The sequence below is a fragment of the Gambusia affinis genome, linkage group LG05 (assembly GCF_019740435.1).
Source record: "Gambusia affinis linkage group LG05, SWU_Gaff_1.0, whole genome shotgun sequence".
Lineage (NCBI taxonomy): Eukaryota > Metazoa > Chordata > Actinopteri > Cyprinodontiformes > Poeciliidae > Gambusia > Gambusia affinis.
Genome location: NC_057872.1, coordinates 638,320 through 662,818, shown reverse-complemented (window position 1 = coordinate 662,818; position 24,499 = coordinate 638,320). Strand labels below are relative to the sequence as shown.

At 38.5% G+C, this 24,499-nt stretch overlaps 1 protein-coding gene across 1 annotated transcript in view; it reads right to left on the bottom strand.

Moving 5' to 3' along the window:
- The window catches only part of hace1 (HECT domain and ankyrin repeat containing E3 ubiquitin protein ligase 1), a 36,816-nt gene extending 16,910 nt beyond the window's left edge, over positions 1 to 19,906 (bottom strand). Inside the window, exons 1-18 of the mRNA XM_044116245.1 lie at positions 19,605 to 19,906; positions 14,269 to 14,323; positions 14,024 to 14,113; positions 13,265 to 13,369; positions 12,897 to 12,972; positions 12,644 to 12,775; positions 11,823 to 11,905; positions 9,567 to 9,663; positions 9,373 to 9,474; positions 8,723 to 8,829; positions 7,843 to 7,993; positions 6,159 to 6,436; positions 5,585 to 5,653; positions 5,340 to 5,427; positions 2,968 to 3,079; positions 1,057 to 1,154; positions 309 to 396; positions 79 to 228 (exon numbers count right to left, since the gene is read on the bottom strand). Of these exons, the coding sequence (XP_043972180.1) occupies positions 79 to 228; positions 309 to 396; positions 1,057 to 1,154; positions 2,968 to 3,079; positions 5,340 to 5,427; positions 5,585 to 5,653; positions 6,159 to 6,436; positions 7,843 to 7,993; positions 8,723 to 8,829; positions 9,373 to 9,474; positions 9,567 to 9,663; positions 11,823 to 11,905; positions 12,644 to 12,775; positions 12,897 to 12,972; positions 13,265 to 13,369; positions 14,024 to 14,113; positions 14,269 to 14,323; positions 19,605 to 19,695 (1,972 nt within the window). The 5' untranslated portion in view covers positions 19,696 to 19,906. The remainder of the gene's footprint in view (positions 1 to 78; positions 229 to 308; positions 397 to 1,056; positions 1,155 to 2,967; positions 3,080 to 5,339; positions 5,428 to 5,584; positions 5,654 to 6,158; positions 6,437 to 7,842; positions 7,994 to 8,722; positions 8,830 to 9,372; positions 9,475 to 9,566; positions 9,664 to 11,822; positions 11,906 to 12,643; positions 12,776 to 12,896; positions 12,973 to 13,264; positions 13,370 to 14,023; positions 14,114 to 14,268; positions 14,324 to 19,604) is intronic.
- Between the last annotated feature and the right edge of the window lie 4,593 nt (positions 19,907 to 24,499).

Genomic DNA, 24,499 nt, shown 5'->3' with positions numbered 1-24,499 from the left:
ACAAATAACCATATGTTATTTACAAATACAAATATCATGAACCTTTGACTAACATCTAGATATCTTTGTGTTTTCTACCCAGTATGTGTTTGTAGAAGGAGCGGGTGAAGTAGATGTTGACCAGCTGCCGGTGGTAGAGAGCCAGACCCAAAATCTGACCCGCAAACTGGAAGTAGTTCAGATGGTCTGGATTCACCGAGGAGTTGCTGTTGGGCTGGAAGGTTGTACCTATGCAGAAGGAAAGCACACCGCACTCCAGTTCAGCTCTTGCCATTTGATGTTATCACTGTAGGTAATTTGCTGTATACCATCAGCTGACTGGGTGAACAGAGCGTAGTCAGGGTTGATGATTTCATTAGACAGGATGTCAAACCATTCCCGAACCACACCCTGGCCCTGAAACACACACACCCAACACAACTCACCACGCTGATCAGAATGCAGCAGACAATGGACTCTTTGTTCCTCCAAAAGGTACTGACAGACAGACAGAGAGTCAGAGCCGACTATCTACCATCCAGATTTTCTTCCAGCTATTACCCAAACCGTTTGTTAACACTCTCCTGTTCTAGTGGAACTGACTGTCGAAAGGCTCTAAAAGAACTTAATAATGTGACATATTTCAACATTTGAGAAGCCTTTTCTCACTCTGCTCCCAGACTCTGGAGCTCTCTACTTACTGACTCTATTTTTATTTTCAAATCTCAAATCAAAACACATCTGCTCCAGTCGGCCTTCATTTGTAGTTTTTTGTTTCATTTTGTTTATTCTTATTCATCTGGTTTTTATTTTTAGCTTACTCTTGCATTGTTTTTTTTGTAAGTTGGTGTCTTGAAAGTGGCTGACAAATGAAATGCAATCAACTAATTAATTAGTTACAGTTACTCTTCAATGGAAGCAAACAATTGTTATGGTTCATCACTTCTTTTTTTTTTAAAAAAACTAGATGGCTATGGATTAAATGCTGAACTTGAGGCAGTGAAGAGATAAGTGATACTATTACATTTTTTTTGCAAAGCTTTAGCCTGTGAATGTAATGTGAATGTAGAAACTCACCATGCCTTCCTCACCATGAAAGCGGACAGCTATACCCTGTTTGAGCTTCTCATTAGTGGACTTGGAAACCATCTCACAGCTGCTCCTGAATATGGAGTCTGAGTGTGAAGCACAACAGCAGCACAGCGTTAACAAGTTTCTCCAGACATAAACATTGGAACCTGAAGAAGCGCATACTGCTCCTGAGAAGATTGATTTGGAAGATTTCATGTCTGGCTCACTGTGATTTTAATGGGTTTTAAATTCACAGCACCTTATTCTGTGTTCCCAGTCCTTCTAGTGGCCAAAAAGATCTACCATGGACAATTAGAAGGATTTCTGTATATTTAGGATGATAATCTTTGAAAAAAAATTGTAAGCAACAGAAACGTTAGGTGCTTCTAAGCAATGATGTAATGTAATTAGACTTCACTGACATTGGACCACTTTTTTCAGTAACCAGTAATCTAACCCGTTGCTATTTCAAATCAAGTAGTCAGACTACAGTTACTTATCAAAATCACTTTGCGTTACCATTTTCCTTTGTAATTTTATTTTATTTCCTCTAAGCATCTTGGTGAGTGATTGTCGTTTCTATGCAACGGTATCCATAGCAACAGAAGCAAACAGTGGAGGGAAGAGCGAGATGCGCATTTTGTTGCTGGAAAAACAGGAACTATTTTGAGTTTCGCTCCCCCAGTCCGATTAATATAAGCAGTTTTGGGCTCATTTTTTTCTAAAGTCGCTTGCAGATTTAATGAGACACGGGTTGCGTTTTTTTGGGCTTGGAAATAAGCAGACATAAACTCCAGAATTTGTCTGACATCCAATTAGTCTTACTCAGTCTCTCCCTGTCCCTGATCCGTCCTGCTGTGTCTTTGTTAATATCAAGTTATGGACAATATGGACAACTCAATAAACGTGAAAACAGCCACGAATGAACATGTCCGTAAAGTTTCGCGACTAAACGCCTTATAATCATTGACATTAAGATAAGTGTCACAAATCTGTGTGGCGGGACATTTGAGATGTGGAGCGGCAGGAGGAGCGCTGTGCTGTGCGCTGCACTCTGACAGAAACAAAGGGCCGTAACACAGAACCTGGAGGCTGGAGCAGCGGGAGGGAGGAGGTGTTTAAAATCCTATTCCAGACAACAGAAACACACAAAAACATGTACAAATTACTAAAGTGGTTTTTGTACTCTTGTAACCATTAAACAATCTCCTCTTCAGTTCAACCTTATCAGTGGAGACACATTGTTGATATCAACATTATAAAATAACTTACAATTAAGTTCTAGCAAAGATCAATGTAATTTTCACTGCAGGCCGAGCGTTGTTGTTAGCAGCTGCTGAAAGTAACTAAAAAAGTTACTTTTAATGTAACTTAGTTACTTTCCAAATCAAGTAGTCAGTAATCTAACTAAGTTACTTTTAATCAGTAATCAGTAATCTAATTAAAGTTACTTTTTCAAAGAAACTATGACATCACTGCTTCTAAGATAATTCCAAATAACTGGACAGAGTTAATCATCAGAAGTAGTCAGATTTCAGAGCAAATGGATCCCTGGGTTCAGACTTTACAGAAGTGGTGCCAACATGACAAGATGCAAGCTAAGTGGATGGAACTATTTGAACTTTTACCAAATGGGATCAAAGATCAGATATTCTCATCTGCTTTTTATGTCGCATCTGTACAACTGCTACAAAGTTGGATGATGACAGGAGAGGTGGTGTGGTTATGACCTGCTCATTCAGGCTCTCTACAGTACTGGCTTGAACCGCTTACTTAAAGTTTAGATTTGCTAGTGCCCAGAATAACTTCAACTTTCCATTTTGCAAGAGCAATATTAAAAACATAAGAGAAAAACTGATTTGTGGAAGCATCTCTTGGACATGTATGACTGAAGTGTGTTGTGAGGATTGTGGGTACCTCTGTGGATGAGAAGGATGTCGCTCTCATTAACAGGACGATGGACCATGTCTGAGTCTGGCTGGCCAGCCAGCAGATGCTCATAGAACCACTCACAGCGATCCTTAAAAGGCTAGAGGGGACAACAAAGACTTCACTCAACAAAACTGCACAGCATTTCCCAGACTAATTACCACTTCGCTGTGCTGTCAACTTTCAGGCTGTGGATATTTCAGTCACAACTGGTGGCTTGGAAAGGCTTTGGAGCTGAAACACTCATCTGTAATACAGAGAGGAGGATTGAGTCTATTTGCATAATATATGCCTTTGTTCCCTAAGCGACGGAGGTAGACTGAAGGATGAGCACGAAAAAAAGACAAAGGCTTTTCCCTCAGGGCTGCAGGGCACACTAAAAAACGAATCAGAAGATGAAATCAAATTCACCAGGTTAAAGTCTGTAATTAAAACAAGAGCCTACTCCCAAGTGAGCTATAATCCATGGGTAACGAGGCGCAAATGCTGCAGCTCAAATATAAGTACTAAAAAATAAGTGAACAGTGCACAACTCAGAGCAGCACTTAAAATTTATGATGCCATTTAAATTAAACTTAAGAGAATTGTTATTGTCAGAGAGATAATGCTGTTAAATGATGCTGAAGTGAAGACAAGGGACTTTTAAAGTCACTTTCTATAAGGTTTCTAAGAAGTCAAAGACAGAACTGTCACATAAAGAATAAGTTAACTCAATCTGATGCCTGAGCCAGGGGCCTAAAGAAGAGCACAGCTTTCACACTAAAAGTTGGTGTAGGGACAAATTTTGAAAAGTGCACTGCACAAAAAACAATCAGATGTATAAAATCATGAGCAGGCATGTAGCTGCTCACCTTTCCTTTGTACAACCCAATCTTGTGGACGCCCGTCTCCACCCAGAAATGTGTATTTAAATTAGTATAAATAACCAGAAGGCTGCCACCACTTGTCCCAATTATTATAGCATCGGCCCCTGCTTTCCAACTACTTTTGAAACTAATAACACGTTTTATTTAAAAGGTGCCCTTCAGGAATCACAGGGTCATTTCACAAAAAATTTAAGCAAAAAAACTCAAGAGAAAAATATTTAAAATGGAAAACAAAAAGGATTTGTTGATCAAAGTGAAAATTGCCCCTTTTCTACCGGCTCTACTTGGGCAGCCGGGCTCGACTCGACTCTATTTCAGAGTGACTGCGTTTCCACCGGCCCGACTCGGCTCTGTAGCAGGGTGCCTCCTCCTGGCAGTGGGGGGGTATAGCGCCCCGCCTCCAGGCGCCATGTGCTGTGCTTCGTTACTGTGCGACCTAACACCAGTTGTTTTTCTGAGAAAAAAAAAGATTTTTTCTATCAACGGATTCTGATTTTTCTGAGACTTCAAGAAAATGAACAGTGGGAGGAATGCTACCATGTGGTGAGGAGGACAGCTGATGACAGCCACGCCCACATCGACACAACAGCCACCCAAGTATCAAAGCCCTGTGCTCCTGTCACATTAGTAATTGCTTATTTCAGTCAAATGGCTCTTATACTAATATTCAGGCAACTATTGGGACCCCCACAGAGCCACTGCTGCTCCACACCAAACTGCTTCTTCTTCTGTTTGAAAACAGCATTCCTTTAAGCTATTCACACAAATCTTCTGAATTTTGTTTTATATAGATGTACTAGAAAATGAGTGACAGGGTTACAGGGTATAAGAGATTCCAATATGGATCAGAAAGTCATTGTGCAGATGATATAAAGATTAGTTTGACACAAAGAAATAAGCTACAAATTAAGTACATTTATTTTAAACAGGCTACAGACACCCAGCTTTTTCACCACTGTGTACTTCAGTTTAAAAACAATAAATCTTCTCAAATTTAGACAACTTCATATTTGATCTCAATATTTGTGAAAAAGAAAAACAATTCTTAGTTTTTTGTAATTTCTTGCTTACATAAACTGGTTTGTAAAGTCTATAAACTTAGTACCCTGATGGTAAACAGACTGTCACACACTCACCTGTGCTCTCACACTTTATGTGTGATAAGTATTTAAATAAATTCAAATAAATCTGCAGGTGATCATCAGGTGATCATCATCAAGAACCATAAAAACTAATGGAATATTCTCACAGTAGCAGCAGAAGCAATTGTTGCTGTTTGGTTTCACATACAATTTGTGATGAGATCATAAAATTAAATTTGTTTTCATATTTATGTTCATATTGTGATAGTTTTAAGGTAATACCATGAGAATCTCATACTGTGCCATGCCTATTGTCACCATTCCAAAACAGAAGGAATATTTAATCAGCCAAAAATATAAACGTATGTACAAGTAAGTCAACAAATTTGAGAGCACAAATCGTTTTTCATACCTGGTTCTTAATAATGTGCATAAAACGTGACATCAGCTCTGGACACTCAAGCAGAAAATGGAAATGGTTAAAGATGATCTTTGGATTCCTGGAAAGAGAAGGCAGAGGGGAAACATCCACAGGGACACAGAGAGAACAAAGAGACAGCAGTGGAAACAAATTAGGAGCAAAATAAGCAGTGTGATCGATATTTCATCTCTAATGTGAGAGGAGCCTGATGTATAGCCAGGGGCATATCGACTCACCTGGTTACAAAACATTTCAGCACCTCGTCATGCTTGCAGACAAACTCTATAAAGCGCGGGGAGGTCATTCTGAACAAGCAAATAGAAAAACGAGAAGAAGAAGCAGAAGAAGAAGAGAATGTCTCAAGTAAAAACGGAACATGATGTTGGATCACGACAGAGGACATGTTGCTAAGGATACAGCACAGGGGAGCTGGATTAAATGCACATCACATGAAATATAATAATAATAATAATAATAATAATAATAATAATAATAATAATAATAATAATAATAATAATAATAATAATAATAATAGAAACATTTGCCAAGTATTTTAGTACAACAATTTCCATATCAAAGATAATTATGGTGATTAACTTATTTTATACTATTGAGAACAACTAATTCTGTCTTTTTCTTCCATCTCTTGTAGCACGTTGCAAAGTTAAATGACCTGTTAGGAAACACCCTCAAAGCTAAAACCAAACACTTTGCCGTTTATATGGGATTTTCTAAGATGAGGGTGGTGCAGAGACAGGAAGAAGTGGACAACTCTGCTCTGTCAGGTGAACCGAGATGCTGAGCACTAACCCCTGTGGCATCTGACACGAGCAGCTCATGTAGAAGGCCTGAATAACGGCACTGAGCCGGTTGGCTGTCATGGAGATCACATCCTCCCCGTCAACATACGCTTCTCCCTCCAGCAAGGAGAGCGTGGTCCTGGAGGGGTCTGACTCCCGCTGCTTGAGCAGGAGGGACGCTATCTCACTGCTGGAAGAAGACGAAGATGGGTTCTTCGTGGATCTCTCCAGCTCTGTAGAGATTAGCATCAGCCACTCATCAAGAGAATGCCATAGCAGCTCCAACGGCTGCAGAGACACAGACAGACAGAGAGGGATGGAAGATCAAAAGCTACTTCATCCACTCAGGCAATAAAAGACAGAGGCTTCTTGGAACATTTGCTTCACATTATAAAAAACACAATGTTTATGAGTTAAACATAATATACAGAAAACCAGATCACTGCATGGTGCAGAGTTTAGAGTGGGGCCCTGTACATGGAGGCCACAGATCTCGACGCAGCCGACCCAGAAAAAACAACCACCAGACCAGCCTTACACTGTATTGATTGATTTTCACACATTGATGGTTAGAAGATTCTTTTAGCTGCCGGTGCATCCTTTACTACAAACATTCAAGAGTTCTCTAAAGGATTGTTGTTACTGCATTTTAAGCAAAAAAAAATAATGTTTTTTGTATTTAAATGAGGAATTGATTTGTTATTTATTGGAACTTCTTATGCATTTCTAGTATTGTATTAAAAAAGTGTCAGCGATTTAAAAAAATAGTTGCAGAATGTTCCAAATTTTTCAATCAGGAAAATTGATTGTTAGAATAATCAATAGATTAATCAATTACTAAAACAATAGCTACAGTAGTTGCAGTCTTAGCTCAATCATTCAAATTCAATTCAAAAATACTTATTGATTCCAAAGGGAAATTAAATGTTGTTATAACTTATATTAATTCAAAGTCTTAAACTAGTTATTGTAGACAATGATAAATGTCAGCAGGAAAGATCTCCTGTAGCAGTCTGCATTACAGTAAATCTGAAGAAGCCTCTGACTGAAGATGCTTTGTTTTCTCAAGATAATCTAATGAAGAGGAGGGTGGCGCAAAAGTCAAGAAGTCCATAATTGTCTTGATTTTATGAAGACTCTTTGTTTGCCTCATCATCTCCAGAGGTTCCACAGTCGTCCCCAGAACAGAACCAGAACAGAACCAACTTTCTTAATCAGGTTTTTGAGCCTTTTTATGTCCCTGGTTCTGATGCTGATGCCCCAACAGATGACAGATGAAGAGGTGGCGCTCTCAACAACAGACTGATAGAAGATCTCCAGCATATTGTTGCAAACCTTGAAGAATCTTAGCTCCAGTCCAGTCTGTTTTCCAGATGAACATCGTGGTACTTATAATCCTCAACCACCTTATTCCCCCATTTACACACATTCAGACACTGATGGTGGTGAGCTACACTGTAGCCCCAGCTGCCCTGTAGCAGTCCGACAGAAACAAGGCTGCCACATCAAGACACCAGGCCCTCTGATGACCACCTCCAGGAGAGAGACGGAGCAAGAATTGAACCGGCATGCATTCTCATTCCCATTTAGAAAGAGCTGTCTGTGTAAAGTGCCTCAAGGTGAGGTGCAAATGGAAATTAATTGTCAGTGTGTCAAACTGATCATTCTGTATTAGATCTGCACCTCGTACTAACCTTAAAGACCTGGCTCCGAGGCGTCTTGTTCCCATTGTAGCCCATATCGTTGCCATTGTTGTGAGGAGAAGGGCCGAGGCGAAACACGTGGCAGAAAATACGAACAATTCTCAGAAGACTTTTCATCTGAGCTTCATAACTACTGGACAGACTGACAGAAGGACAAACACAGCTGTTTCAAATCAACATGTACAACCATAAAAATACATGACAACATTCAGCATTAGAGCAAGGTACATGTACTTTCACTATGACTTTACTTACACCTTTGTTATGATTTCCACAGAGACAGACCAGCATAAATCTTCAGGTTTGATCTTCAGCATAAAACCTTTTACATCTTAAGTTACGTCACAAACCAACACAAAGTGGTACAAAGAAACCACTTTGATATCTTTCATAATTAAAATTTTGAAAAGTTTGGCGTGCATATATGTTCAGCCCTCCTTAGTTAATATGTTGTAGAACCACAGTTGGCATTTGAAAAGCATTTGTCAATATCAAAACTAAAACAGACTAAAATCTTTAGCTGTGGATCTCTGCAGCTGCTCCAGAATTACCATGGGCATTTCAGCTGCTTCACTGATTAATGTTCTTTTCTCCTGGCCTAGATGTTTACATGCAGTGCCATCTTGGTAGGCTTGCAGTAGGGCATGCATGCCATACCTTTCAGAATTATTCATAAAACCAAGCAACGTGTTTCCCTCAACGTGTTGGTCTGTCATTTAAAATTCCAATAAAATACATCGAAGTATGAGGTTGTAGTATGGAAAATGTGAAAAGGTTCCAGGGGTGTGAATACTTTACAAGCCACAGTGCATGCAATATATCAGAAATAAACCAAAAGGTTTAATCAAATTCTGCAAATCTGTAACTTCACCTGAGAAGTTTGTGTCCATTGGTGGTCGCCACTTCTGCGAGACTGATCAAAACCTTCTGATAGTGACTCTCACTCTGCTGAGACACATGCTCCAAAACCTGCCTGAGCTACAAAACAATGCAAAAATATTACTTAGAGTTCATACTCTGTTCGCAACTACGTTATGTTAATAAAGGCAAGTTTCAGTGTCTTGGTCTTCCTTAAATCTTAACTGGCTTTTATTTGATCATGACAGCAAGGCGTGTGTCAAGGCAAAAAAATGGTCAAAAGGAGAATTGATAGACTTTAAAAAAAGCTTTCTACAAAGATGCATCAAATGTTAAGCTATGACTTCGACATGTAGCAGAAATAGAAAGAGAAGTCATTCTTCTTGTTTTTAAGTTAGAAGCTCATTGGCTACAAAAAAACTCTTTTGTGTGTCAAAATAAGTTAGATTTTCATATTTTATCATCAGAAATTGGAACAAATTGACTTTTTTTTACTTTTGTGATGAAAGTACTTTAAACACCTATGAAGAATTTTCATTAGGTGCAAAGTGGAACTGAAGGTGATTCTGATGAACAAACACAATAAATAAATCTTTACATCCAGCACTTTGGAAGCATTTTATAGAGTATGAAGTTCCAGTTATGTACTTAAAATGTTATTACCATATTCTCCTTAACGTCCTCATTCTGTGTCATCTGGATTAGCATCTGGAACAATCTAGCATGATGCTGGATGAGAATCTCACAGGTCTCCCCATATCCACCCTGAAAATAATACAGCTGGTTCAAAAACAGCAGCAAATGAAATGAGAAGGTCAAACATGTTCTGCTACAGTAAATGGAGCTGAACTAGCCACCTGCACACAGAGATCCAATGGAGTGATTCCATTTTTGTCAGCAAGGTATTTGGCACCACGAGAGAGCAGGATCTGTGCAGTGTCCCTCTGTCCATGGCTGAGGAGCAACACAACACAAGTTTTATCCCACTGCAATAACAAGAAAAACTGGATCAATCTAGGCTCAACATTTTGCATTGTCAAAGATGTTTTGGAGTAGAAGCAGAAAAGTGTGGAGGAAAACGGGGAGAGGCTTGCAGCAAAGCACCTCCTGCACCAGATGTGGCTGTGATTTACACACCAAACCAGAAGATGCTGCTGCTCCCTTTGCCTTCCCCTCCCACATTTCTGCATCTAGATGTCAGAAGAAGAGGCAGCTGGAGAAACGGAACCTGAACAAGGCTGCAGGTCCAGATGGTGTCAGCCACAGAGTCCTAAAGGCCTGAAGCTGCAGAGCAGCTCTGTGGGATTCTGCAGGATCTCTTCAACTTTAGCCTGGCCCAAGACAAGGTTCCACTGTTATGGAAGATGTTCTTCCTGGTTCCGATACCAAAGAAAACTCACTCATCAATCACCAATGACTATAGACCTGTTGCCCTGACAACCGACATCATGAAGGTAAAGAAGAAACTCCTGGTGGCCCGTCTGACTAAGCAGACAAAGACATATCAAGACCCCCAGCAGGTTGCTTATCGCTGTGGATCTGGAGTTGATGATGCCGTCATTCACAACAAACCCACTGTCATCTGGTCAAAGCGGGCAGCACTGTGAGGATCATGTTCTTTGATTTCTCCACAGCATTTAACACAATTCAGTCTGTGAGAAACTCCAGAAGACACAGGCGGAGTCCTCAACAATCACCTGGATCTATGACTAGCTCACAAACAGACCACAGTTTGTGAGACTGAAGGACACAGCAGCACCACAGGACCCTGTACCCTCACCATTCCTTTTCACTCTACACTTCAGACGTCCAGCACAAGTCTGACTTCTGTCGTCTGCAGAGATACTCAGATGACTCTGCAGTTGTTGGTTGAATCAGAGATGGAGAAGAGGCTGAGTACAGCAGACTGGACTTCTTGAGGAAGCTAAGATCCTTCAAGGTTTGCAACAAGATGCTGCAGATCTTCTCTCAGTCCAGTGGTTCCCCAGGACCCCCCCCACACACACACACACACACACACACATACACACACACACACAAAACATAAAAGTAAACTGGGCACACACATCTTTCAACCAGGCATAAACCTATACACATACTTTGTATTCAAACTCCACTGAAGTTTATTTCAGACTTCAGGTTGCAACAAAACACACTATGTGGGCGACTGTGGCTGTATGGTAGAGTAGTCGTCTTGCAATCGGAAGGTTGTAGGTTCGATTCCAGCTTCCTCCTGCCACATGTCGATATGCCTCTGGGTAAGACACTTAACCCCTAATGGCCTACCGATCTGCGTATCGGTGTATAAATGTGTGTGTGTTTGTGAGTACGACTGGGTGAATGTGACTCTAGTGTAAAGCGCTTTGAGTGGTCAAATGACTGGAAAAGCGCCATGTAAGTTCAGTCCATTTAGCATTTACTACCAACCATCTTTTCAGTGAAACACCTCTGTGTAACTGTATTTTTTTTTCATTCAATGGCATTGTGACCACCCTAGGGGGCGCGCCCACACTTTAGGAACCACTGTATCAGTCTGTTGTTGAGAGCGCCACCTCTTCATCTGTTGGGGCAGCAGCATCAGAACCAGGGACATAAAAAGGCTCAATAACCTGATAAACAAGGCTGGTTCTGTTCTGGTTCTGTTCTGTTCTGGTTCTGTTCTGGTTCTGATCTGGTTCTGATCTGGTTCTGATCTGGTTCTGATCTGGTTCTGATCTGGTTCTGATCTGGTTCTGTTCTGGTTCTGTTCTGGGGACGACTGTGGAACCTCTGGAGATGATGAGGCAAAGAAGGATTCTTCATGAGGTCAAGAAAGTTATGGACAACCCTGACCATCATCTTCACTAGACTGTCTTGGGTAAACAGAGCATCGTCAGTCAGAGGCTTCTTCAGATTCACTGTAATACAGACTGCTACAGGAGATTTTTCCTGCCAACAGCGATCACTGTCTACAATAACTCTTCGAAGAATCTGAATTAATCTGATTTAAAAACAACATTTAATTTCCTCTGATTTTCCTTCGGAATCAATAAAGTATTTTTGAATTTTGAATTTGATTTCACACTAAACCAGGTCAGTCCTGACGACCCGTGTGTCATGTGGTGTTTTGTTACCTGCAAGCAAAGTACAGAGGTGTGGCTCCAGAGACATTTGGTCGGTTGATGTCAGCTCCACTGTCCAGAAGACACAACACCGTCTGTGAACATACAGCTCCTTTTCATGTCACATCATCAGGACACTGAAAGAAGAGGCTCTGAAACTGATATCTCATCAGTTTTTAGAACTTAAAAAAACAGATGTTTGGAGCAGGGGTGAAAGCTGCCATCCTGCATCGTTCCCATGCAGCCCTGCTCCAGTTGTTCAACTGTGTAGAGGAAATGACAACGAGCCATCCACCAGGTTGAGTCATTGTGCTGCTCTGAAGAATCCAGGTTGATTAAAAAGATAAGTGCTGCTGCCAATCAATCTGACAAGAGTTAAATGGTCATTCCTCAAACTACATGAAAACTGATCACTAAACAGTGATAAATATTGCATTATAAACTTTGAAGCTGCTTTACAATCTCTGGTATTTGGAAAGTTCTGACAATTCTTTTTAAACCAAGAACAAAAATTAGAAATATTAAAAAGGTTCTAAATATTTTTCTTACCCTCCTTCTGTTACAAATTATGATTTATGTTAAAAGTAGAGGTGACCACTCCCAATTTTTGCAGAAAAGCCCCATCATAACTTGTGCACTGTAGACTGTTTTCAGCCTGACCTCAGTTTCTAACATGCCTATGACTTTACCAATGATCATCATTCCTAATAATGATAATAATTGTAGTCACTAGCCCCTTTCTTTACCAGTTACCCAGAGAGTAGACATTCTCTGGGTATCTCTATTATTGTCCCTATTTCACCTATTTATAAGACATTTCTTAATTGGCTTACTGTTTTGTGTCCATTCTGACACGCTACATGTAACGCGGTTTGTCCCATGGCATCCTCCACATCCACATTAGACACATGCTGGACCAGATCATACAGAAGCTCTGTTCTGCCATTGACTGCCAACCAGTGGATCTGCAGCAGAGGATCACATCAACACATTCAATCTAACAAGCAGAAAATACAGCAGCAATTTGTTTGGAAAAGGCAATTTTATGCTAACAAAGTCAAACATCATTAACTGTAAATTACTCACAGCAGTCAAGCCCTCATTGTTGCAGATATTGACATCAGCATTATATTCCAATAATTTGCCCATGCACTTCTTCTGTCTGAGGAAATAGTGGAGGAGATGGTTGGTTACACTTCAGTCTTAATGCACATATAATGACTCGGGCCTGAGAGTCTAAACATGGTCTGTTCTCCTGAGCAACATGTCTAACACAAGCCTATAGAGCAGAGCTGTCAGAAAAAAAACACAATAATCTTTGTTCTCCTCTAAGGGAAATTGCTTCAACAATTTTAATTCTGAATGTAATTAAATTAAGAATTTAATTGATTAAATTAAATGTAATTACATTTAATAGAAGGAAGAAAGGAGGGCAGTGGTTAGTCATGTTTTACCCATTCCTAGCAGCGAGGTGCAGAGGGGTGCAGCCAGAGATGTCCTGATAGTTTGGATTGGCTCCTCTCTTCAGCAGCAGAACCAGACACTCCACTGACCCACAGCTGCACAAGAACACAAAGGTTTGTTACTAAACTGACAAGACAACTGTTTACAAAAGAAGAGTCAAACTTCTCACGTGATATGACCGTACCAGGAACCGAGGCTAAAATCCCATGAGAGGGCAGCTGGGAGCCGCCTATAGAGATGATGTCTTTAAACTTCAGCTTCAACTGCATAGGAGCAGCTCACAAGTGGCTGAAGGTCCACTTTAGCAAGTACCAAAAACACCCAAAATGTTTCTGAGACTCATGAATAAAGATTTCAGAGTTCAGACTTTTTACTCTAGAAGATGGATCCAAAAGTGAGTTGGGTCTTCCAAACAGACAACAACCCAAGATCAAAAATATTTCATGTGGATTTGGCCCCAATGTGGCTCTTTTGACATTCATGCCACATTTGTTTGCATGTCCTCTAATGGACAGAAGTAAAACTTACAAGTCAATAGCGGAAAAAAATAACTTTTTTCTCACAATGATCACACTGTTTAAACTATTGATTATCTCACCAAGTAACCTTGTTCCTTGACTTGATAGTAAATGGCTTATCAAGTCAGAGGATTCCAAAACGCTTTACACTACAATAAGTAGATGGAGAATCAAACCGGCAACACATCGCACTAGTGAGAGGAGCAGAAACATTGCATTACAGCATCTTACTTGGCAGCAATGTGTAGCAAGCTTCTCTTTACTCGTCCAAAGGCGTAGTTCACATCAAACTTGGAGTTGAGGAGCAACTCTGACACAGACCTTTCAGAATACGAAGCAAAAGTAATAAGACAGAAAAAATTAATTTTCTATGGAACAAAAAGCTATAATATCATAACTTTACTATATTGGTGAATTATGTTTCAACACATGCTTTCTAAAGCAATTTTACAAGAACACATAGATGGGACTCTCACCTGTGCTGGTCAGCCATGACCATAGGCATGAGTGTGTAGACTGCCGTCTCATTGTCTGCAGAGACAAATGAGGGGAACAAAGAAAACATTAAACATTTAAATAGAGAAAAATCTCATTTAAGAAAGCTAATGCCAGACGGTCAAGAGGCACGTTTAGTATCTGGGCTAAGAATATCACAATAGGGCAAAGATTCAATAAGTTCAATTAAGACATGTTACAAACATTATGCTTTAAATTTTATACCAACATGAATTATGAAACATAACTCACTTTATTTAATAGTTTGGTTTGAGTTACTTAATAGGATAAACAAGCTAGGACCTCATGGTGGAACAGCTGGTAGCACTGCTGCCGTGTAGCACCAGGGTTTTAGGTGCTGGTTCAAGTCCGGCCAGGGTCTTTCTGCATGGAGCTTACAGTTTCCCCCCTTGACTAAGCAGATTTTCTCTGGGTACTCAAGCTTCCTCACACCGTCCAAAAAACATGATTACTAGCTTACCTGGTCTCTCTGAAATGGCCTTAAGTATGAGTGTGAAACCTGTCACCTTACAGTATAGAGCAGGGGTGTCAAACTCCAGGCCTCGAGGGCCGCAGTCCTGCAACTTTTAGATGTGCCTCTGCTGCACCACGCCTGAATAGAATAATTAAGGCTCTGGAGAACTGATCTACACAAGGTGGAGGTAATTAAGCCATTTCATTCCAGTGTTTTGTACCTGTGGCACATCTAAAAACTGCAGGACTGTGGCCCTCGAGGACTGGAGTTTGAAACCCCTGGTAGAGCAAGCTTCTAATTAACAGTTACTGATGACGATAGGTTTGAGAAAACTATTAAAATTGAAGTTTTCAAGCTAAGTCATCTTAAAAATACCTTTGACCATGCTGAAGTACCAGATAGCAGATAATGTAACCAGAACATTTGGATTACCTAAATTGTTTTAAAAACTTAAAGCTTCTCTGAATCAAGAGGTTTGTAATTCTGTCAAAGTTTTATAAATATGTACTTGAATTCCTCAAGCAAAGCTCCAAATTAAATAACAAATAAATGCCACCAGCATAATTCTCCAAAAATGTTGATAGAAGACGTAATAAAAGATACCTTCATGTTTTCAGTACCTGGTATTAAAAACTGAGTGTATAAATTGCTTAGGCCAAAAACTGAAATAATTACATTTAAAAGCTTCCAGAAACACTGATGAACACCTTGGCTGCCACTTCTTGTCTGTTCAGTACAGGAAACTCAGGTATCAATCGTTTATTAAACTTGGATAATTGAGTTTTGAAATGATGCACACAATTCTGTGAGATGTGATTAATTCTTGTGTTATTTTGTTCTGTGGCTTTCAAAAATGTCATACCACTTGGATTTTTCTATATTTTGTCACTTTACAACCACATATATAAATATAATTCATTGGAATTTAGTGTGAAGACAAAGTGACACAGCAGAGCGTCGTTTGCAGTGAGTGGGTAATGTGGAGGCGTATTTTAAAGTTTACCAGGCCAACCTCCCACTACATTTATCAGGCACTTTGCTCATATAAATAGCACATTTACAGAATGGAGATGCTTTCTATTCATAAAAGTACATTCACAAACTGGCATTACTCGACTGAGGGATATGTTATAACTCTTTGTAAAATTGAAATTAATATGAGTTACAAAACATTTAATTTCCCTTTGAGATCATTAAAATATTTTTGACCGTAAACCATAATCAACATGTTCCAGCAGATCAATATGATCTCTGAATCCTTTCCATTGGCAAATTATTCCAGCAGTGTCAAAGCGTTTCATAATTACACAGCACATCTCTTCATAGCTGCATACATACGTGTGATTGTCTACACCTCGTCCACCTTAACAGTCATCCATCCTGAGCTTTTTGGAGTTAAACTGTTTTTCACATCCTTTTATTTTTATTTTATTTATTTTGTGTGAGTGTTAGTTTATTGCCTGAGGATAAATGTGGTTCAGTTTTGTTGTTTAAGTTTAACAACAGAAGACTAAAATCATAAAACAAATATTGGGTTTGATGAATCTTTGTCTAAACAGCAGTGAATGGAGTCACATTTCAGGGTGTTTAGGTGAGTTTTGGTGTGCAGCTGCCGCACAGTTTCACCACATTCATTGTAAAACCTGGTGCATAAAATATGGCAGCACACAATTTTTGTGCATTCGCATCCCAGAGGATTAACAGTTTGTCTTTTCTTTTCTTTTTATTTCAATTATTATGTAATCAAACATTAAAAATGTAATACATTAATTGAATACAGAAATAATATACCAAAAGTTACAGAAAGGAAAGAGAACGTTTAACTTTTAAACAAAAAAAAAAAAGTTCTAAAAATATACTAAATTAACAAAGCTTAACGACAGAATTTTCTGAAAATTACAACCCATTTCATCAAGTTACTAGGATACCTTTTAAACATTTAAAAGGGTTTTAAACATTTAAAAGGTATCCTACCTTTTAAACTTTGGTGATAGAGATTAATACTCTTTTGTAGGACAGAGGTCAATTTTTCCACTGTTGGACTCTTTCCAATTTAGTGTGGGGTTTCAAATCATTCCAAATCACTGTGCTTAGTGTATTCTATTCTTTAAACCAATAATAAAATATGTATGATTGTATTGAAGAGATCTTCATTACTGGGACTATTTTACATATATATGTATATGTCACTGTATAGCACTTTAAAAGTATTTTTGCACTGTATTAACAAGCACTTTATTTAGCATTGCACTTTAAGCAGAGATTTGCATAACAATAAACATTTGCACACAAGAAGTTTTAATTATATTTATTGAGTATTTTAGTAATTAGCATGTAGCCTTTTGTTCTGGGTTCTGCACAGCTGCTCCTCATTGATGAGTGAGGTTGGCTGCTGTTGCCTGTGAAGGAGGATAATTGTTACTCAGAGCAACGAGCTGCTGGTGGCTAAAACTAAGCAAATGTTGTGCATAATCTGTAGAGTGTGGAGTGCTGTTGTTGTAGAGTGACCCACCTGTCTTTTCTGTATCCTCTCCAGGGTGTTTGGATAAATTCTACCCCGGGGGTCCAGACACCATATAGTTTCTAGGAGAAGCCATTGAAAAGAGTAGGGGGGGAATTGTTTATGGGTTTTGTGGTATTTAATTAGGGTGTAGTGATAAAATAGAAAATATTTATAAAAAGTAAATGGAAGTGTTGTATTTTATTTAAATAGGTGGAGATTGATTAAGTGATTCCCCTGTGAATTAAATGTGGTTTGGTCCGTCACAGCTGGGACTATTTAAGGCTGCAGTTTCACCTGTGAAGTGTTATTGATGCTGAGTGAAAATAAACCGCTGCTGTTCTCCACCTGACTCTGGCTCAAGATTCATTCTCACTTAAAAAAAATCCAACCGCAAAAAGTCATCCTGTTACAATGATATATGTCTGTGATTTGAATTAAATCTTGATTTAACATAACTCATCTAAAAAGTAAAACTGAAGATTTGACGCAACCTCCATTCCCAGGATTTTCTCCCACCATTCTCCAGTGTGTTTCTCTATCTGCTATTCCTGGAATCTTCAAACTTGATCAAATAGCCTCCACTAATGGTTCAATCCAAAGAGCTAAGCTAAGAGGTGACCTTCAATCTTCTTGTCTTACTCCTCTTCACACTTCAAAAAAGTCACAGCAGTTACTTTTTTATTTTTGACCTACTGTTTTCATAAAGAAAATTGAACCTTTAACAAAGTTCCCAGCAAAGTTCATTTCAATGAGAGTGTTTTCTAAGAACCTCCAGTCTACTCTGTTGAACACCTTTTCTCCATCTAAACCAGCGGTTCCCAAAGATTTTCTTCTGGGTCCCCCTATGGATTACAATAAAATGCCCCCAAAAAAGAAAAAAAAATCAACTGGATGCACACATTGTTCAAACAGACATAAACCTATAAAGATATTTTGTTTTCAAACTGCACTGAACTTTATTTCACACTTCAGGTTGCAACAAAACACACTACAAACCATCTTTACAGTGAAACACTTTTGTGTAGCTGTTACGTAATTTCCCTGCTGGGATGAATAAAGTACTTCTATTCTATTCCATTCCATTTTTTTCATCCATACCATTTCCCTCACCCCCCATGCAATGGCATTGCGCCTCCCCCTAGGGGGAGCGCCCCTTACTTTGGGAATCACTGGTCTAAACTAAGGAGCATCGATGGTTCTTCTCTTGCCATTCAACTTTAAAGTTTTCCTCACATAATTTAAGTATTGATGTATTGTTTAATATGTTGGTTTGATATGTTGGTGCTGTGTGGGAGACTGAACTACAAATTCCCTGAGGGTAAATCCCAAAGGGATGAAGAAAGTTTTTATCTATCTATTTTATACCTTATGTTTATAAATCCCATCTGATCCGGCTTAATTAACTGTTTTATATAATTCTGCACTCTGGTCGCTAAAATTGAGGTTTCTGTCACATAGTGAACATACAGAAGGCTTATGGTCAACAACTAGAACTTTTTATTGAGTCCTTTCCATCTCTACACAATACTTTAATAATAGTTTCTGACCAATCATCAGACAGATTTCCCAAAGCTAATACATAATTTTAAAGTTTACATAATATAGCTAAGAAATCATTAATTAATGTTTTATAGTATGTTCCTGAAAATCCATCTGTTCCTGGTGACTTATTTTCTAATTTACTTACAGTTTCTCTAAATTTACTTTCTTTGATAAGTTTGGTTAAACTCCTTTTGTTCGTATATCCAGTTTAAAATTTGTAAAGGATTCTCCTCGGATTTCTACTCTTGATGACTGTTCCTGTCTGTAATACTCAGCTAAATTAATTGATATTGCTTTGGGGCTTGTTTGATTTTGCATTTTTTTAATGAAAAGCTAACAATGTGCTGGCTTTGTGTTCCATTTCATAATATTTTCTGTGTATGATTTCAGAGTGTCCTCTGCTTCACACGTTACTAACTCATCCAGCTTTGTTCATTTCCGATTCAAATTCCAGCTGTTATGTTCTTCTCTGTAACTGCTACTTTATGCATTACTGCAAGTAACCGGTAAAAATTATAAAGCAGGATGAGACATCTGTCCAACCTCCTTCAGCTTGGCAGGGACTCGTCTTTCAGTCAGCAGCACTTTTACACAGCTCAAAGGAAAAAAATAACGAGTCCGTCTTATGACTACAAACCATAAAAACAAAAGCACTTTTGCACTGTTTCAATAGCTAATCGCTAAAGCGTGGCAACTTACAAGTCAGTACAGGAACCCATTCAGGGATCTGAATCATAAACAAACATTTGTATGTAACTAGGCCCCACCAAGTTGTTAGAATGAACAGAACACGTTACCTTCTGGAAGTTCCACGGTTCTGGCCCGGCGGAGGGAGCGGGTCAGACGGCTGAGCTGTACATTGAGCTGCTCCATCGCCCGTTCCATCATAGGTGAACTGACGATGCGTTTGAGCCTAGTTCGCCGTACCTATTGGCTGCTAATAGAGTTGTGTTGTTCATTAATCACGTCCATTGACGCGGACAGAAGATAAACCGTTTTTCTAACAGACAAGCTGATTTACTGAGCGTTTAAATGGTTCATTCTGCCCGTAAACCTGCGTTATTCCCCTGATTCTCATGCTTCCTGTTGTGATGACGTATGGGTGACGCAATCTTAAAGTCAGCGAACTAAAAGGTCGGCTCGAGGTTAACTGATCATTAAAGGGACAGTTTTATGTATTTTCAAGGCACAATCAAGAAAATGTGTCAGGATTGTGTCTTGTTTGAGTTCATTTTGCGTTTTGTTATTATTTGTGCTCTTTAGTTCTTTAAATTTTTACTACCTCGTTTCTAATTTTACTTCTGTTCCTTCCTTCTTAGTTATTCTAGTTATGTTAATTTCTTGTGTCTAGTTCTTTTCTTAGTTACTTTAGTTTTCACTATGTTTCTTATGTCAAGTTATTTTTTGACTAGGATTCATTTCCTAGTCCCTCACCCCGTGTCACTTCCTCTTTCTCTCTCTCCTCAGCCTGTCTTCTGCTCTCTCCCCACACCTGCAACCCATGAGCTCATCAGCCCAGGTCTTTGTTCAGCATTCAAACTCCCAGTAATTATGCACGTAATTCTTAGCCTCTGTCTTTGTCTTTTTAAGAATATCCTTTTCTTTCCAACTCTCACATTCAGTATGTCATCACAACAATGTCGTTCCAGTAAACCTTTAACATTGTTCTTAGGAAGTAGTGAGCTTGAAAGTAGATATGAAAATGGATGCAAATGTTGTAAATTAAAAAATTTGTAATAATGGAATGGAATAATGGAAATAGCAGTTAATTCTAGAAAGAAAGCAGAGTGTAAAAATGTTAAGAAAATGGTACCATGGTGGACAAATGAATGTAAAGAAGCAATAAAGTTAAGAAATAAGGCATTTAAAATACTAAAACGTAATCCAATTTATAAGAATTTAATTGATTATAAAAGAAAGCAAGCAATGGTAAGGAGGACTGTTAAGAATGCAAAAAGAGAATATTGGAGAAATTTTTGTAGCACAATAGAGAAAGAAACTAAAATAGAAAAATTTGAAAATGATTAAATGAATGAATGGTATAAAGAGAGTTTGAATATCCTATATTAAAAATAGATAATATAAATATGATAAAAGATGAAGATAAAGTAGAAATATTGGCAAGAACATTTAGTAAAATTCATAGTTCAAATAATATTAGTGAAAAGGGGGAAAAAAGAAGAGAAAATACAAAACTTAAATATAAAGATGTATTACAGAAACAAATAATCTGTTGAATGTTGAGTTTACAAAAGCCAAATTGAATTATGCACTTAGGAAGACAAGAATACAGCACCAGGTAAAGATCAAATTTGGTATAGAATAAGACAACTCAGTGAAAAATCGAAATATATAATATTACAATTATATAATAAAATTTGGGAGGAGGGAAAGTTACTGCTGAACTGGAAGGAATCAATTAGTACCTATAGCAAAACCAGGAAAAGACAACTCAAACCCAGAAAACTACAGACCAATAGCTTTAACATCAAATCTATGTAAAATAATGGAAAAAATTATTAATAATAGACTAGTACATTATTTAAATAACTAGAAAATTCTTTAAAAAATTTAACCGGAGACCGCCAAAGTGTGCCCGTCAGTTGGAATCATTGCTAAGTTTAGCTAAAGTAAAGTCAATAGCATGTGGATAATCAAAAGCATGTTGGCTAACATAGACCACTGCACCATTCATTATATTAAAATTAACGCATAAGCTAAAATTAGCCAAAATGCTAAAGTTAGCATGAATGCTGTCAGTAGCATGTGGGGCATCTCTAGTACGTTGTCTGTCAATGACTTCCTCCATTCAGTATAATAAGCATGGCTAATAAGTAAGAAAAAAAGGTAAAAGCTTTCTTTAGGGAAAAGACTAAAGTGCAGCAAGGCAGTGCATTAACAGTGCATGGAATAGAAAGGAGGAAAGAGTGATAACAAGGTTAAGATTTGGACATACAAGACTTAATTCTACACTTTAAAATTCAAAAGCATACTACTGGCAAATGTGATTACTGTGGAAAATATGAAACAATAGAACATATTATATTAGAATGTCATAAAAAGAGAGAAGATATATGAAGAGAGAGTTTGAATGTATAAAGAAAAAGGTTAATTTATTAGATATTTTGAGGAAGAGTTTGGGGAGTAAACATATACAAATAATTATTCGATTTTTAAAGAAAACTAAATTATTTCATAAAATTTGATTATAGTAGGTGTGGTTGTGATATAGATGGGTAAAATACAAAGTTATGTATGAGTATGTATATTTGTGTGTGCGCGTGTGCATAATTGTGTGTATATATGTATTTATACATATAGGTCTTTATTTATTTATTTATTTATTTATTTATTTATTTATTTATTTATTTATTTATTTATTTATTTTTTGTAGAAAAACTCCATATGGTTCATGACATATGGAGTGTGGCATGAACCACACTCCATATAAGTAAGTGGCAGCAATGCTACTAAAAGTTTGTTGCCAACTGCCAGTAAATGCAATAAGAAGAAGAAGAAGTGAACTTGTATAATAATGAGCGTGCTGTGGTGGCGCAGGGGGTTAGCACGCCCCACGTTTGGAGGCCTTAGTCCTTGACACGGACATTGCAGGTTCGATTCCCGGTCCCGAAGACCTTTGGCGCATGTCTTTCCTGTCTGTCTACTGTCGCAAAAATATGAGCCACTAGCGCCGGGGGAAAAAAAGAACTTGTATGATGAGCTCAGTAGATGCATAGTTTCTCTGGATGTTTGCTAATTGCTGCTGGTTCTAGGAGCAGAAGGAGCTTAGTGGGGGAATCAAAGTGGGAGGGATGCTCTGTGAGGGAGAAGCTAAGAAACCCAGGCCCCATAAGAAGAGTTGCTGTTTTTGGTTATGGGTTCAGTGTAGGACTATGGTGTGAACTGAGTTTAGGTCAGGTTAAGTGTTTGGCATGTACTGGCAATGGTTGGGTTTAGGGTTAGGCTATTAGCCTGGTAAAAATCATGGATAATCGCTAGCATTTGCCTGTTATGTATTTAATGCACCAATTTGACGCTACGAAAGCTTACCAGAAATTGCCTGCACTGTAACCAACCACAATTGTTAATATACTTTCACTGAATGGAACCTGTGAAAAGAAAGGAGCTGAGCTGAAAAGCCAGCTGTTAATGTTAATTCAATATGTGCAAGTGTGTTCAACATAGACTGAACTGCTTCCTTCACTTCCTCTGCTGACATTGCTAAAACTTCAGGAAGACGACAATTCCAAAGCAGTGCAGAAAATCTATCATAATTCACAACTTCTTCTGTTCACTCCATTCTGCTCCAGTAGATTTTTTGGTAGTAAAATGTCTGCCAGAAAAAAATAGAGTGAAGGAAATAGAGTCCAGACTGCTGTAAGCAAATCTTTTCTTTGAGCAGAGACGCACAGGACGTCAATGTCCAGGCAGTTAGGCTACAGAATAAATAAAAGATGAATAAAAGTCAATGCAAAGTCCAAGCTTGAAAGACATACTCTGGTGTGTGCGTCTGTCTGTGTGTGTGCATCTTTTACATTGTGTATATATTTGTGTTTATTATATTATTTTGTTTGCGCAGCCTCCAGGTGTGAACATCATCAGCCTCATCAGTCAGAGGTTAGGAAGAGTCTGCTGCCAGTTCTTCAGTGTTAATCAGTTGTGGTAAACTCTGAGCCCTTTGAGTCTTGTGTGAATCTCTTACATTATCTGCAATTGGACTTACCTTTTCCTTGTGCTTCCTTAAAGGTTACTACCACTGGCAGTCTAGACCTGACCCTTTGTGCAACCTCCTGGTTTCCTTCTACCTACAAACTCTCAGTAATGCCCCAGGGTTTCTCTACCACGGCTTTTCTCTTCCTTCATCGCCAGTTTCCACTGCTCCTACTGTTGAGCTATATACAGATGACTCAAAAGCTGCATCACCAGAGAGAATGTCAGTTTTGATGTGGATGAGATTGCGCTATAATTTCTACAGCTCTTCATGTGCAGCGTTCCCTAAGGAGAGTGTCCTATGTTCCCATTTCTACTTTTGTTTTCTTTCTGCTCTGCAGTGCTGTCTTTTCCTTCCTGTATCACAATGGCATGGCGATGACAATACTTGTCATCCAAGCTTTAGCCATAGTTTATATCATACTTCCCTCCAGGATAAACTGGAGGGATGGTTTTTTAAAATTGGTATTGCTGCCCCATTTCGATGCCCTGGTGCAAATTGACAGCATTGTTTCAAATTGGTTCCAAGAGACTTTGACAACTTCTCTAAAGCTAAACATTTTCTTTGTAGAACTTTACAATTATTTTGACTTTCTAATAGTTCAAGCTATTGACGAGCCAAACTGGTTTCATTAAGAAATTCCTATTTATGATGGCAAAAAGAAACTATTAATTAAAATCATTTATTAATCAACAATAAATATTTAGACCTTTTCAACAGTCAGATTGTAATGGACAGATTATCTGCTCTAAGCATCTGCAAAACTCTAGCTCTTGTGGGGATGTCAGGTCAGTTTGTATTTATTAAGGGTTTTTCAAGAAGAGAACAGAGGTCAACTGGTACTATGATCAAAGGTGGTCATTGCTCATGGATGCATGATGGGAGTAAAGGTGGTATTTGTTCTGATCCAACAGACAAGCTATAGCTTAGACTCCTATTAATGCTGGTTCTGATAGGAAGGTGTAAAGACAAATAGCGTAT